Source organism: Rhinolophus ferrumequinum, chromosome 9, assembly GCF_004115265.2.
Source record: "Rhinolophus ferrumequinum isolate MPI-CBG mRhiFer1 chromosome 9, mRhiFer1_v1.p, whole genome shotgun sequence".
NCBI classification, from domain to species: Eukaryota; Metazoa; Chordata; class Mammalia; order Chiroptera; family Rhinolophidae; genus Rhinolophus; species Rhinolophus ferrumequinum.
Genome location: NC_046292.1, coordinates 25663948 through 25677566, shown reverse-complemented (window position 1 = coordinate 25677566; position 13619 = coordinate 25663948). Strand labels below are relative to the sequence as shown.

Here is a 13619-nt window from a genome sequence, read left to right as displayed (position 1 = left end):
TACTTTGGTTGACAAGACTATTTGGCTCAGGGGGTCATAGGGGAGACAGATGCAGACACAGACAATTCTTATTAATGGTGTGAAATCCCAGAGGCCCCAGGATAAGAACAGAAGCATCCCTGACCCACCCTGTGGTACGTGTGTAAAGGAGTAGTCAGGGGAGGCTTCCTGGAAGAGGTGGCACTTGAGCTGCATCTCAGAGAATAGCCCACCCAAGAAGGGTTGAGAAGACAAACGTTCCAGCCTGGGGATAGACCACAAACAAAGGCACTGACTCAGGGATGAGAAGCTGCATGAAGGGGACAGGGTCCAGTGAGGAATGGGAAACGGGGATGAAAGTAGTTTGGTGTTCGTGGGCCACAAGGAGTGGGACATGGGAAGAGGTGGGAAGGAAAGTGAGGCCAGAGGGGCCAAGAGCTCTGTGAACTATACTAAGGCATTTGCACTTTGTTCTGAGAAGGCAATGGAGCCGTTGAAATAGGCGAAGCAGGGCAGTGACGGGGTTGGGTCTCTCCTTCAGAAAGACCCCTCTGAATGCTGTGTGGGGAGTGACTGTAACCATGCCCAGTGGGTGTGACCTGGGGGCCAGGGGCACATGCGTCATTAAAGGGCCGACGGTTTGACGCCATCACTCCCCTGATGTGTAACCTTGAGCAAAAGATGTAACCTCAACTGAACCAAATCCACTGTGATGGATGTTACCCCTGATGGCTGTAGCCGTAGAGAGACAAGTGGTGTCCCCAGCCACTCTCTCCCGGTATGTGATGGAGTGACAGAGTCTAGGGACGAGGAGAGAGGATGGATTGGGGTCGGGATGGGAGCGGCTTGGTGAGGGGAGAGTGTGGAGAAGAAGAGACAGGAGATGAGGTAGGTGCTCAGACAATGACCTGAAGGCCCAGTTTCTCCACGAGTGGGACGGGGCCCATCTGGGGGGTCAAAGTATATTTTGTCAGAAAGTTGAACACACAGAATGAAACGTGTGTCAAAGGCAGCAGGACACCAGCAGGACACCAGCAGGATGGCAACGCTGACTCAGAGAGCTTTGAGGGACTGAAATTTAGGTATTTGACGGGGAAACACTTAGAATGAGGCTGCTAGGTTAGATACAAAATTGATCCATGTCCTCAGGGAGATAAAACCACAACCCTGGGGATTACCTTTTTTGTGGACAAAAATCTACAAGTGAACCCAGAGTCTGGGCCTTTACCCAGTAGCTGAGAGTGAAGTCAAACCCAGGTACGTTTTCCAGGAGAATCACATAATCCTGGGTAGGCTAGGAAACCAGGTTCCCATACAACATTGAAAGGACATGCTGCTCACCTGCCTTATTTCCAGGTGTGGGGTAGGTTTCCTTAGCAGGATGGAGCTCTGCCCTGCTCCTCATGCTACCCCCAACCCCGAACCCCTCTTTTCAGCTTAGCACCTGGCTTCTCCTCCGCGTCCAACCCCTTTCCGCAGAGCTGCAGGGAGAGGCTCACACTGGGCTGCCCCGTGTAGTAAGGCCTGTTTTCCTAGCCCTTAGGCCAGAGCCTAGCTATCGCACCAGACTGGACGTGACCTGCCCACAGACAGATAGGCTGACCTCTGGTTGGCTGCTCCTCGGAGGCAGAGGTGAGGAGCCCTAGCTGTTGATGTGGGGGGCAGGGGGAAGAGAAGAGGGCCAGGGCAGGCGTACTCTTTGCATCCCAGGCAGAAAAGCCTTTGAAAATATCCTCCTTTGGGAAGTAAAACACTCCCTTCAGCTGCGATGCTGAGACCCAGGGCCTCCCCCATGGAAAGAAATGACCATAATGACCCTTTGCAAGCTCCTTTGATGCTTGAGGTCGGGCATCTTATATGAACTGCTTCACCAGGTCCTGTAAAGGAGGCACAGTCCCCATTTGGTAGGTGAAGAAGCAGGCTGAGCGACTGTTCGAGGCCTGGCCGTATGTGGGTTCAGCCACCAGGGGGATGGGTGTTCAGTCAACTCTGAGTCCAGTGCTCAGTGGGAGTTCCCACCGCTGGCCTCACCGCCTGCAGGGCTCTGCAGGCAGCTGCAGGGAGAGCTCTGGGGGCAAGCAGGGCATGTGGAGAGGGGACTGGAGCTAACAGTGGACACACCGTTATTTACACGAACCTCTCTCTGTCAGGATCTTTATGCGCTAGACCTGGAGCCCTACCGCTACTCGGGGGTGAACCTGACAGGGTTCCGGATCCTCAACGTGGACAACCCCCACGTCTCGGCCATCGTGGAGAAGTGGTCTATGGAGCGGCTGCAGGCGGCTCCCCGGGCAGAGTCCGGCCTGTTGGACGGAGTGATGATGGTATGGCGGCGGGCGGGCCAGACCAAGGGCTCCCCTTTCCCTTCCTTCTTTTCTCCTTCCCTTCCTTCCTTCCTTCTTTCCTTCCTTCCCCCTTTTCCTCCCTCTCTTCCTTCCTTTCTTCCTCCCTATTACTTTCTCCCCTCCGACTCCTTCCCTCCTTAAGACTTGCCATGTGTCAGCCGGATCTTAGGCTAGGAGCCAGGGACACAAAGGAATCAGGCGTAGTCCCGTCCCAAGGGTGGGAGAACAGGCGTGTAAACAGGTTACAGGGAGCTGGGATCAGGACCAGAGGGTCCTGGCATGGGGAACTTCCGGCTATGACCGGCGGAGGCTGGGGACGCAGGAAGGAGAAGGCGTGCGCAGGGCCTGGGCAACAGCAGGGAGGTGGGCTGGCGTGGCAGGTGCTGCCAAAGCTGTAGAAGGTGGGAGTCAGGTGTCTGCAGAGCAGCAGAATCAACCCAAGCCTGACCTCTCATCAGGAGCATGGACAACGTCACTTCTAGGGCCTCATGGCCCTTCCCTTCCCAAGACCCCATGTGTCTGGTGGGGAAGGGAAGGGGCAGGGCAGGGTGGGCCGAGGACACTCTAGAGCAGCTCTCAGGCAGGCGCCGGCCGTCCCCTGCAGACCGATGCCGCCTTACTGTATGACGCCGTCCACATCGTGTCCGTGTGCTATCAGCGGGCGCCCCAGATGACCGTGAACTCCCTGCAGTGCCATCGGCACAAGGCGTGGCGCTTTGGCGGCCGCTTCATGAACTTCATCAAGGAGGTGAGTGCCCCTGCATCCCCCACAGGGGCCATCTCCCTGGGGGCCATTGGTGCTGCAGAGCCATCAAGGGCCCAGGTTTGAGAGTCAGATTCGAGTTCCAATCCACATGAACTCAGGCAAGTTGCCTCACATCTCTGAGCCTCAGTTTCCTTGGGTAAAAATGGGCTTGATAGGACCAATCTTACAGAGTGATTGAGAGGCTAAGTCCTTGGCACAAAGTAGGTGCTCAGTGGGTGGTCAACATTGTTGGCAGCACGCAGCATGGGCTTAAAGGACAGCAGATGAGGTTCTTCACCTCCGGCTGTGTGACCTCAGGCAGGCCCGAGAGCCTGTGAGCGTTGGTTGCCTCATCTGTACACTGGAGTATGAAGCATGTCAGCTTCACGGGGATGCTGTGAAGATGAAAGGAGACATCAGTGGAAAGTGCTTAGCGCAGGACCAGGGGCAGAGGAGGCTGAGTAAATAACAGCCCCACAACTTCCTCCTCACGTCACTGGCCATTAGCCACTTCCCCAACTGGGCCCCCTGACACCATGTGGTACCATGACCACAAGTGGTACCATGACACTTGTAGAAAAGTCCCATCCATGAGGCTGATTCCAAGCAACTGGAGAGCAGAAACCTGTCCTGCTGCCCAGGTGACCATGGAAACACACAGTGCCAACTTTTCATTTCAGGGACTCTCTCTAGCACCGTTGTCCTTGTAAACTATGGATGGCAGTTTATTGTTCCCATTTTACAGATGGGGGAAGCTAAGGTCTGCACTTATATCCTGGCTCCATCCCAACTGGTTGTGTGACTTTGGGTGAGATGACTAACTCTGATCCTCAGTTTCCTCAACTGTAACATAGAGGAAATAAGCGTGCCTGCCCCAAAGGTTTGTGGGGAAGACAGTGGAAAATGATGCACAAAGCACCTAGCCCAGGGCTGGGCAGAGTCAAATCCCAGTAAATGGCAGACGAAGAAGGTTCAGGGGAAGATCCTGGGTCACAGAGAGCAACTTCAAGTGCAGTTAGGGGGCGCTACCCAGGAGGGCTCTGTACAGGCAATCTCTGTGTCGTGGTCACAACGGACCAGAAAGGAAGACAGCCGCCTTGGGAAGTCATTTATTCAATAGGTATTTGTGTGGGCCTGGTGGGTGCCAGGTACGGAGCTACGACAGGAAAGCCCCTGCGCTCACAGAGCTCACAGCCTAGGGAGGGAGGCAGACATCAATCAAGGAATCACATTAATGACTGTAGTCCTACACCAAAAGGAAGGCAGTGCCAGGAGAGTGAATAATAAAGGAAACCACCACCTTATACTCGGCAGACAGGACAGCTTTCCCAGGGGCCCACGTTCACCGCTACTGCTCGGATGAGACCAGTGACAGCTCCTGCTGCATTTTGGAAAGACACTAAGGAATATAGATGAGATACAAGCTTGGGAGTTGGATTCATGTGCCTTTGGAGTTTATCTCTATCTTTTCCAGCTGTGTGGCTTTAGACAAGTTCCTGGATGTCCCCAAGCATCAGTGGTGATACCTGGCCATCACCATCTCATCGTCACCGTGAGGGAGCAATTAAGTCTTTGGCCCCCTCCTCCCTGGAAGGGACTCTAGTATCAGTTGTTTTGCTACGAGAGGGCCATGGTGATTCCTTCTCATCCATCCCCTCAAAATTGGAGAGGAAGTCCGATTGTCCACTGCCCCGAGCAAGGCCTGGGTGGCCTGGGCGGCCTGGGCGATCAGCAGGTCGTTCTCAGGGAGCTCTGAAGCCTGGCTTTTACCCCCCATGCCTCCTTCCTCGGCAGGCCTCCAACTCAGTAGCCAGAGGCTGGCGTGAAGGAGCCAGACAAAAGTGGCTTTGAAGCTTAACCACTTTTTGGCTGTACGACCTTAGACAAGCTACTGAACCTCTCAGAACTTCCTCTGTACAATGGAGATCATAGCAGGGCTGTTGTAGAATTAAGTGAGTTATGGTATGTGTGAAACACTTAGGACGCCGCCTGGCACAGAGCAAGTATTGAACAGATTGGCTGCTGTTGCTATTGTTTCTGTCAGAACTGTCATCTTATGGCTTCTTGTTCCGTGGTGGGTTTTTCGCTAAAGAGGATCTCCAGGCCTCATAGTTTCAGAGCCCCCAACTCTGTTCACTCCCCACCCCTTGGAATGGTTGAGGCTCAATGGTAAAGCCCGATGAGATCAGATCCGTCACTGCCCACACCACAGAAAGGGGAGGCCGCTTCTCCCTCCAGGGGCTGACAGGTTAGCGTAGGTGTGCTGCCCTCCTGTCTCCTGGCCCCCGGCCCAGTGGATGGCCCTCATCACTCACACACCTGTACAGAGCCCTTTCAGAAACATCTCTGTCTTACCTCCGTTTTAGGGTGTGGAGGCCAAAACCCGGAGCAGCCACATGGCTTGCCCACGGTCCCGCGGCCGGCCACGACCGGGCTCCAGGTGCCCTGCTGGAGCCGGCACAGCCTTCTCTCAGACCATTTCCACATTGCCCATCTCCCCATCTGACTGCATGACAGTAAATCATTTTAAAGACTTGGCATTTCCGAGAGGAGCTGGAAAATGCCAGGCCGGAGTTCAGAGCGTGTGAAGCATCTTTCATTTAGCAAGTCCTGAGCTGAGGCTGGAAGGGGTGGGAGGGCTGGGAAATGTCACAAGGAGGAGCTGCCAGTGGCTCCCTGCCCTGGCCCTGGCCCTGCCCACCGCCCACAGTCAGGCCATGCCCCTGCTGGCATTTAATTCCTCCACAGCTAACAAGGAAGAAGGCTCCTCGCAAAAGTGCAGGTTTGAAGGCACCTGCTGTGATTTCCCCTGGGGGCCAGGAGAGAGCCTGAGGATGTGGGAGCCTGCAGAGGAGGGGGTGGTGGAGGGACCTGGGAGCCAGCCTGAGAGAAGCCGAGCCTCTGTGCGAGGTCACGAACAGTAGTCTTCACCTTCTCTGATGTCTTCACCTTCTCTGATGCATGTTGGACCTCCATCCTCAGCTTCCGGCTCCAGCTCCCTGGACCCCATAAATCTCCCCACTCGGCTTGGCCATGACGACCCCAGGCTCTTCAGCTCTACTCCTGCAGAGAGGGGATCTGCAGCACCCCTGCTGGGGGCCTGCACAGCTCACTCCCTCGTGGAGCCTCAGTGCTCATGAGTATAAAGTGGCGTCAATGGTGGCACCCACCGGGCAGATTCGTGATGAAAACTGAATGATCTCATGCCTGACAGCTGCCCAGATGCTTCTAGATTCCCAAGCATTTTAGTTTGGGATCTACAGCTAGGCCTCCAGGGATCTATGAACCCATGAACTTGTGTGTCAAAGTGTGAGGGTACTTACTCCAGGGGTGCCGAGGACATTCAGGGAGCCTTTCTCAGGACCTGCAAGGGATTATGGCCCCACCATGATAAGGAGCCCCAGTGCGGCCAAGCAAGGACTCCGATATTCAGACCTTCCCCTGTCCCCATGCTCTGGGCCCTCGGACCAGGAGGCTGTGTGAGTTCCCAGTCCACCTTTGTTTCCCAGGACTGCAGGATGTGTGGGTTTGTTCTTCCCCCAGATACAGAAAAGCCACACATTTGGGCTTTTACTTGTGTGCCAACTGCATCCTAAAATCATGGAAGAAGGAGAGGAGAGAACTGCTCCAGCCTGAGTGGTGGGGCCCTTGGACCCCCACCTCCACCCCACCCCGCTGCAGTTTGACTCACCCTCTTACCCCCTCTGTGAGCTTGGGGCCCCTCCGGGCCTGCTTCCTCATCTGTGAAATGGGAATCATTGCCTGCCAGGGCCACTGTGGAGGTTGCATGACATGCACAGTGTGAAGTACCTTGTAGAGCTAACACTCTGGGCCCGCGGGAGAGAGATTATCTAGAGCAAGAGTCAGCAAACGTTTTCTGCACAGGGCCAGATAATAAATAGTTTAGGCTTTGAACCCAGATGGTCTCTGTTGCAACTATTCAACTCCAAAGTTGCAGCGCAAAAGCAGCCAAAGACCACAGGTAAACACATAGGCATGGCTGGGAGCTAAGACACTGTTTACAGAATCAGGCAGTGGGCTGGTTTGGGCCTGCCCATAGTTTGCCAACCTCTGATCTAGAAGATGGAACTTTCCTTTATTTGGGTCCTGAGCCCTCTCTGAACCTTTGCCTGCCTCTGTGTTAACAATGCTCATAAAAAGTTTATTCAGTGCTCAGTTTGTACCAGGTACCATTCTAAGTATTTTATAGGACTTATTTCACCCTCCTCACATTTTGGTAAAATGGGTACTATTATTAGTTCCATTTTGTAGATGAGGAAACTGAGGCACAGAGGTGCAATGAAATTCCCAAGGTCACACAGCTAATTGCGGTTGAACCCAGCATTCTGACACCACAGTCCTTAATCACGGTGCACAGGGTTGGGGCTGGGGGTGGCAGAGGTGACCTTCTCTGTCTCCCCTGGCTCTCTGAGGGCCACCCCCAGTGTCTGGTCTTCCAGCCAGGGCAGACTTGGCCCCTTGGCTTTTCTGCCTCTCGGTAGGTCTGTCTGGCCCCCGCTCTGCCCACCCGCCTCCCTGCCCCTCTCTGGGGATCTGACGCGGGCTTCCCCTTCTCATGGCTTCAAGGCGGGGGGCTCATTTGAGCGCGTCCGAGATCAATGTTGTACACGAAAAGGTACAAATGTAAAGCTGGCTAAAGAGCATAATAGAATTTATGGAAATCGCTGGCTCGCACCACAGCCCGAGCAATGATGGAGGTGATTATTAATTAATCATGGTCTTGGGGGAACAGTATCAGTGCAAAGAGTAATTAAAGTGAAGCATTGTACAGTTGTACCGAATGATGATTTATGAGCCCGAGGAATTGCCGCTCTGCCCTCTCCCCTCCGGCAGGCTCAATGGGAAGGATTAACTGGACGGATTGTTTTCAACAAAACCAGTGGCTTACGGACTGATTTCGATCTGGACATCATCAGCCTGAAGGAGGACGGCCTGGAGAAGGTGCGTGGGCTCAGGAGAGGGAGGGGCAAGACCCAGTACAGCCGTCCCTTTGGGGCTCGATGTGACGCAGTGTGGCCTCTGCCTTGGCCCTTCAGACAACATGAAGCCCTAGTTAGATGAGGGGTGCAGAACCCGGTGGCCTGGTCACAGCTAACACCCAAGTCAACGGAGCAAGAGCCACTGGGGATGCTTAACCTGGGAAAAGTAATGGAAGGTTCATGGGGCAGACAGACTATCGCTGAGGTCCTGCAGGGCTGTCATGGGACAGAGGGACAGACGTGTCTTTGGGTAAGAGAAACTTTCTAAGGACCAGGGAGGTGTCTGCCTGGGGAGTGGTGAGCTCACTGTCACTGGAGGCATTTAAGCAACGATTGAACAAAATAATTGCTTGTCTGGGAATCTGAAAGTGACCCTTACTCTTGGAGTGAAGTTGAAACACATGGCTTCTGAACTGCCCTAGGCTTCTAAGGCCTCTATGATTCCAGGGAGTTTGGACATGGAAAGCAGGCTTGCCAGGGCCTGGGGATCCTACCTGGCTACCATGGAAATGTCTGTACTGGGGTCACTTCTGATCCCTGGGAACCTTCAGCATATTCTGTCAGAGTCAGGCTGCTGGACTGAGCAGGGGGATTAAACACTAGCCCCTGATTCTCAGTCTCCCCTGGGACCTCGGGGCCAAGAGCTCAGCCACTCTCTCTTCCACAGCAGGTGGGTCCCTGGGAGCCACCAGGGCACCGCTCCAGCCCTGGGCATGGGGTGTACAAAATGCAGGGAGCAGAGGTCAGGAAGTGGAGGGGCCAGCGCTGAGGCCTGTGGGCCTCCAGGAGTCCCTGGTACCTCTCCTCTCCACCCTGCCTGCTCTGGTTCAGGCCTGTTCCTTGCATGATTTTGATACTCCACTCCTGCCATGCGAGTATACACACAGGTGAAGCCTCCCAAAGCACAGCTCTACCCTGCTCTGAAACTGCCCCTGGCTCCCCAGAGCCCCGTCAGTGAGCTGCAACCCCTCTCCCAGCCTGTAAGGTTCTCCAGGAAATGCCCCAGCTTGCTTCTCCAGGCTTCGCCTCCACTGCCTCAATCGCTCTCCCTCCCTCCTGTACTTCCAGGGCCTTCACGCATGTGATCCATCTCCATTGCCCTGGTTGCAGGAGTGACCTCTGTCTTCTTGGTTCATTGCCTCTGGCACAGACCTGGCTCTGCCTGGATTGCACCTTGTGGCCAAGGTTACTCCATTCACTCCTAAGTTTCCCACGGACCCATGGGGCCACTGTGCTGGGGAGGGCTGGCCAGGGAAACCTCACCGTAACTCTGCAACTGTTTCCTGCCAAATAATAGCATAGGTCCCTTAAGGACGGACTGTGGCCTCTGCTCCTAAAATCTTTGAGGCCAATTGGTCCAACCTTATACAAACTGTATGAGTTCTCATTAAGCAGTCTTCTGCTTCTATTAAACTCCCCCAGTGCTAGGGCGCTCCCTTCTTCCTCCAGCAGTACTGCTGTAATGTAGTGTTCACTCCAGTAGCTGTCTCGTTTTTGTTCTCTCAGCTAGCCATCTCTGGGGATTACCTGAAATTCTAAGGGTGGCAATTAGATGGCACACGTGCCACCACTTCCCACTCCTGTACCTGTGGCTGGCATCAGTCATTGGTCATCAGAGCGCTCTTTCCCTCTGAGCCCACCCACACCCTCCTTCTTCCAGGAACTGGTACAAATTGACCACAGCTAATATCCAGAAAACTTGTACTATACCTGTACTAAGGTCGACCTATAGAGGCTCCCACCAGGGGTTCCTGGTCTCAGCCCTCCAGATTCTGGGGAGAGAAACTCTGCATGCTAGGTCCTCCTCAGTCCTAACCATTCTCATGTGCCCATGGCACCTGGTGTCTAGCAGGGCATAGAACACAATAGCTGCTTGCTGCGGCAAGGGTTCCGCTGTTCATTTGGCCTCTAGATGGATGTTTGTTGAGTGCCTCCTGCACCCAGGCATGCTGCTAGGGACCCGCGGGCTGAGCTTGGCCCCCTTGAGAAAAGAGCCTCTTTCACACTATCTCTGTCTCCTCTCGCCCTGGGAGGTCTGCACAGACAGAGATCCTGCTTGGGGAGGGTGCTGAGCCCCCAAATGCAGCCACTCTGCCTCTCATCATCACTTGTGTTTGCTAAGCTGGGTCATAGCTGATCCAGCCAGCTCCAGCCGGTGGCTTTGGGAGGATTAAGGCAGAATTACCCGAGCATAATTACATGTCTCTCTGCTATCAGTCTTGCACAGCTCTCTTAATGGGGTGTTTGCACTTGGCCTCTCTGTTTAATTGATTAAGTTTCCTGAGGAGCCCCCCTCCCCACAACTGGGTCAAGGACAGAATGGGCATCCCAAAACTGTCCTTGAGAGAGGAGCTGAGATGGGGGCAGGGCTGGGCAGAATTGGGTCCAAAGGGACCTTTAAGAGGCCCAGGGCTTCAGAATGCTTTGTAAACTTGATCTTCTGTTGCCTCCCTCCAGCCTCACTAGAGACAGAGATTCTGCCACCTTGGCCAGGGTGTCTGGCAACTTTAGAAGTAAAACCACAAAGCAAACTGCCTGCAAACCCCGTGGCATCCAAGGCCCCCACCAAGGGTCATCTACTCTGTTCCGCCACCCCCGAAACAGCTCCAAAGACCAGCCTCCTGCCCAGCCTGCCTTTGTGCATGTGGCACATCTCCTCGTCCCTTTGCTCATTCCACAGACGCTTAGTGGGCATCTCCTTTGCGCCAGGCCCTGTCCTGGGCTTCGGAGGGTATCTGGCCCAAGAGCTGGCACTGGGGCTGAGACCCCGTGAGTGAGCAGCTGGGTGCCCAGGGCCTTCCCCAGGAGGTGGGAGCCCCACCAGGCTCAGAGTAACTGCCCCGGCGGAGGGCCTGACCCTGACCCAGGACCCCTGATTTCCTCATGGCACCAACTCCACACCAGGTCAGTTTCCGCTGGGCTCCCTGCGCTTCCCTTATGTTCACCTCTCCCTCTGCATTTTCCCCTTCAGCTGTGAAGGGTTTGCTACCAGGGGGAAGGTGGCAGAATTCAAGAGATTCAACACCTTGAGGGCCTCCTCCTAGCAGGAGGGAGGCAGCAGAGCTGTCAGAAATGTTAGCTCAAAACATGTTAGCCATGGCAGTGATGGTCATGAAGAATGGGATTGAAATGGGCTTGTTGGTGCGAAGACAGGATGGAGAGACTAGGACTCAGCACTCTGTTCTCTGTCTGTCTATTCACCCAGGTTGGGGTGTGGAGTCCTGCCGAGGGCCTCAACATCACAGAGGTCGCCAAAGGCCGAGGCCCTAACGTCACTGACTCTCTGACAAATCGGTCACTTATCGTCACCACAGTGCTGGTAAGAGCCTGCAGCCCTGCAGAAGAAGGGACTATCTGACCTGAGGGCAAGGTGGCCATCGGGGCTGGAGAGACCCCTCCATTGCCCCTCCCAGTATCCTCTGGTACCTCTTCTGAGGCTGCTGGAAGGCTGGGCGGGGAGTGGGGGGTGTGGAGCTGCAGGACGGTGGGAACATTGAGGGTCGCTCGGACAGCTCTCCGAGAGCTTTTGAAACATAGCGATTTGCTCATGGCCACAGGCCAGAGACCCCAGGAGGTGACTGAGTGGCTTCCTCCCAAAGGCAGAGCATCAGACGTCATGCCTGCCTGGGAGCTGCTTGGCCAGTCCTTCTGCAGAGGCCTGTGTGTCTGTGTCTTACCCCCACTCACTCCTGGAGCCTGAAGTCTGAGTACGAACCACGATGGGCTGGAAGGAAGGAGGGTTGACCTGCGCCCTGCACCAGGACTCAGGACCCACCCTTTCAGAGCACGGCTCCTGGGGACCCACGCTGGGCCACATTGGGGGAGGCAGCCAGGTCACAGCCTGGTAGATTCTGACCAAAGACCCTTTGAGGACAATTCTGGCCCCGGGCAGCTTCTCCTTATAATAAAGCAAAATGTTTATAAGGACCATATGGTGAGGTCATTCTCTAAAAAAAGTAGGGGAGCTCAACCTATTTGGAGTGCACAGATGAAGTAAGGCTGCCATAGGACAGGATGGAGCCTGGGAGCCGGGCTGGGCACCCCACCCTGGGCCCTTCCTCGGCGCTCACACAAGGTTGGCCCCGCCTGCCTCCCAGCAGAGGGAGCTCAGCCAGGCCCGACTGGACGGTCCTGTGTCGTCCCTCTAGTGTGATTCTAGTGTGATTGGGGGCCGAGGAAGGGACGTAGGAAGGGGTGTAACAGTTAAACCCCATCCTCCCAGGAACCCCAGTGAGCATCAGACACCAGGGCCACCACTGGCTTCTAGGCAGCAACTGTAGCCTGTGGGTCTCAGCCCGTCTGCAAGGTTATGACTAGTGAGAGGATCTACGTTAAAGGGGATGGAGACCTAACGGGGGTCCTGGACACGCTGCTGACAGAGCCAGAATGAGAGGCCTGGGGAGACATCTTCCCCTCCCCCCAATTTGGGATGAGACCCCCCAATGGCATCTTCCAAATAATTATACATCCTGCCTGCCTTTATTGATTGACATTTTGTTAACTAAAAACATAAAAAAATCAGACTGCTAAAACCAGTAAGTCAAAAGAGCTCATTAAGAACAGGGGGAAAAATTGTAAAAACAAAAAAATCTGAAAGATTAAAAAGAAACAAAGGAAGCAAAGGGATTAGAGTGAAGACCGATGAGCAATTAAAGGAATCTAGATGTAGATAAAAATAGAAATGATAAAAGGAGAGTTGAAAGAGAACAAAATAAAAAGGTTAAAAGGGAAATAATAAAGAGAAAGACTAAACTAAGGAATGAGATAAAAAAGAATGCTATCAAGAAAGACGAAAAATTAAAATAAATAATTAACAGCTCTGGCTCGACAAGGTAAAAAAAAATGTAAAACCAGAATGTCAGAAAGCAAAAGGATAAAAGTGTGACAAAGCAAAAATATAAAAGGGTAAAAATAAAATAATAAAAAGGTGGTAAAAGATTAAAAGCAGAGCTGCATAAAAATGTGAGATATAAATAAATAAAGCACATTTCGGAAGACAAGATTTAAAAAGGTAAAACTAGTATGCTTTAAGAGCTTAGAAGGAGAAATGATTAAAGGGGCTAAGATGATTCAGCCACAAGACAATATTCTAACAATAAGAGGTGAGCTAAAGATAACGTGCCAAAAGAATGCGAAATACACACCCTTTGAAAGACCACAGGGTTAAATTTTATTAAAATGGCAGCAGCCTGATTTCAAGGGCATAAGACCCTTCTGCAAAGGCACAGGGGATTTTTTCTTGCACCAGCAGCGGCAGAATCCAGCAGACATGCCCTGTTCTTCTAGCAGTTTCACGGTCAATAACTCGCAGCTTCTTGCAAAGCTCCCAACCGACCTGCTGTACTCAGTCGCTCACAGAAGGTCCCACCTGGGAGCTGGCAGGACCGGGAAGGAGAAAAGTCCCTCTTGGCCCAGAGCCTTGACACAGCTCCATATGTCTCACTGCCCCTCATCCAGGCAAACATGAGCCCACAGCTCCTAGGGTCGCGCACTGTGAGCAGGGCGCAGGGGCAAGACTGATGGTTAAGAGCACAGACTTTGGATTTGTCT

At 53.7% G+C, this 13619-nt stretch overlaps 1 protein-coding gene across 2 annotated transcripts in view; it reads left to right on the top strand.

Moving 5' to 3' along the window:
* Window positions 1-13619, top strand: part of GRIK3 (glutamate ionotropic receptor kainate type subunit 3) — a 211782-nt gene that overhangs the window by 151224 nt on the left and 46939 nt on the right. For both annotated transcript variants that reach the window (XM_033115035.1, XM_033115034.1), the window contains exons 6-9: window positions 2130-2303; window positions 2929-3072; window positions 7924-8031; window positions 11275-11388. In XM_033115035.1, the coding sequence (XP_032970926.1) occupies window positions 2130-2303; window positions 2929-3072; window positions 7924-8031; window positions 11275-11388 (540 nt within the window). The remainder of the gene's footprint in view (window positions 1-2129; window positions 2304-2928; window positions 3073-7923; window positions 8032-11274; window positions 11389-13619) is intronic.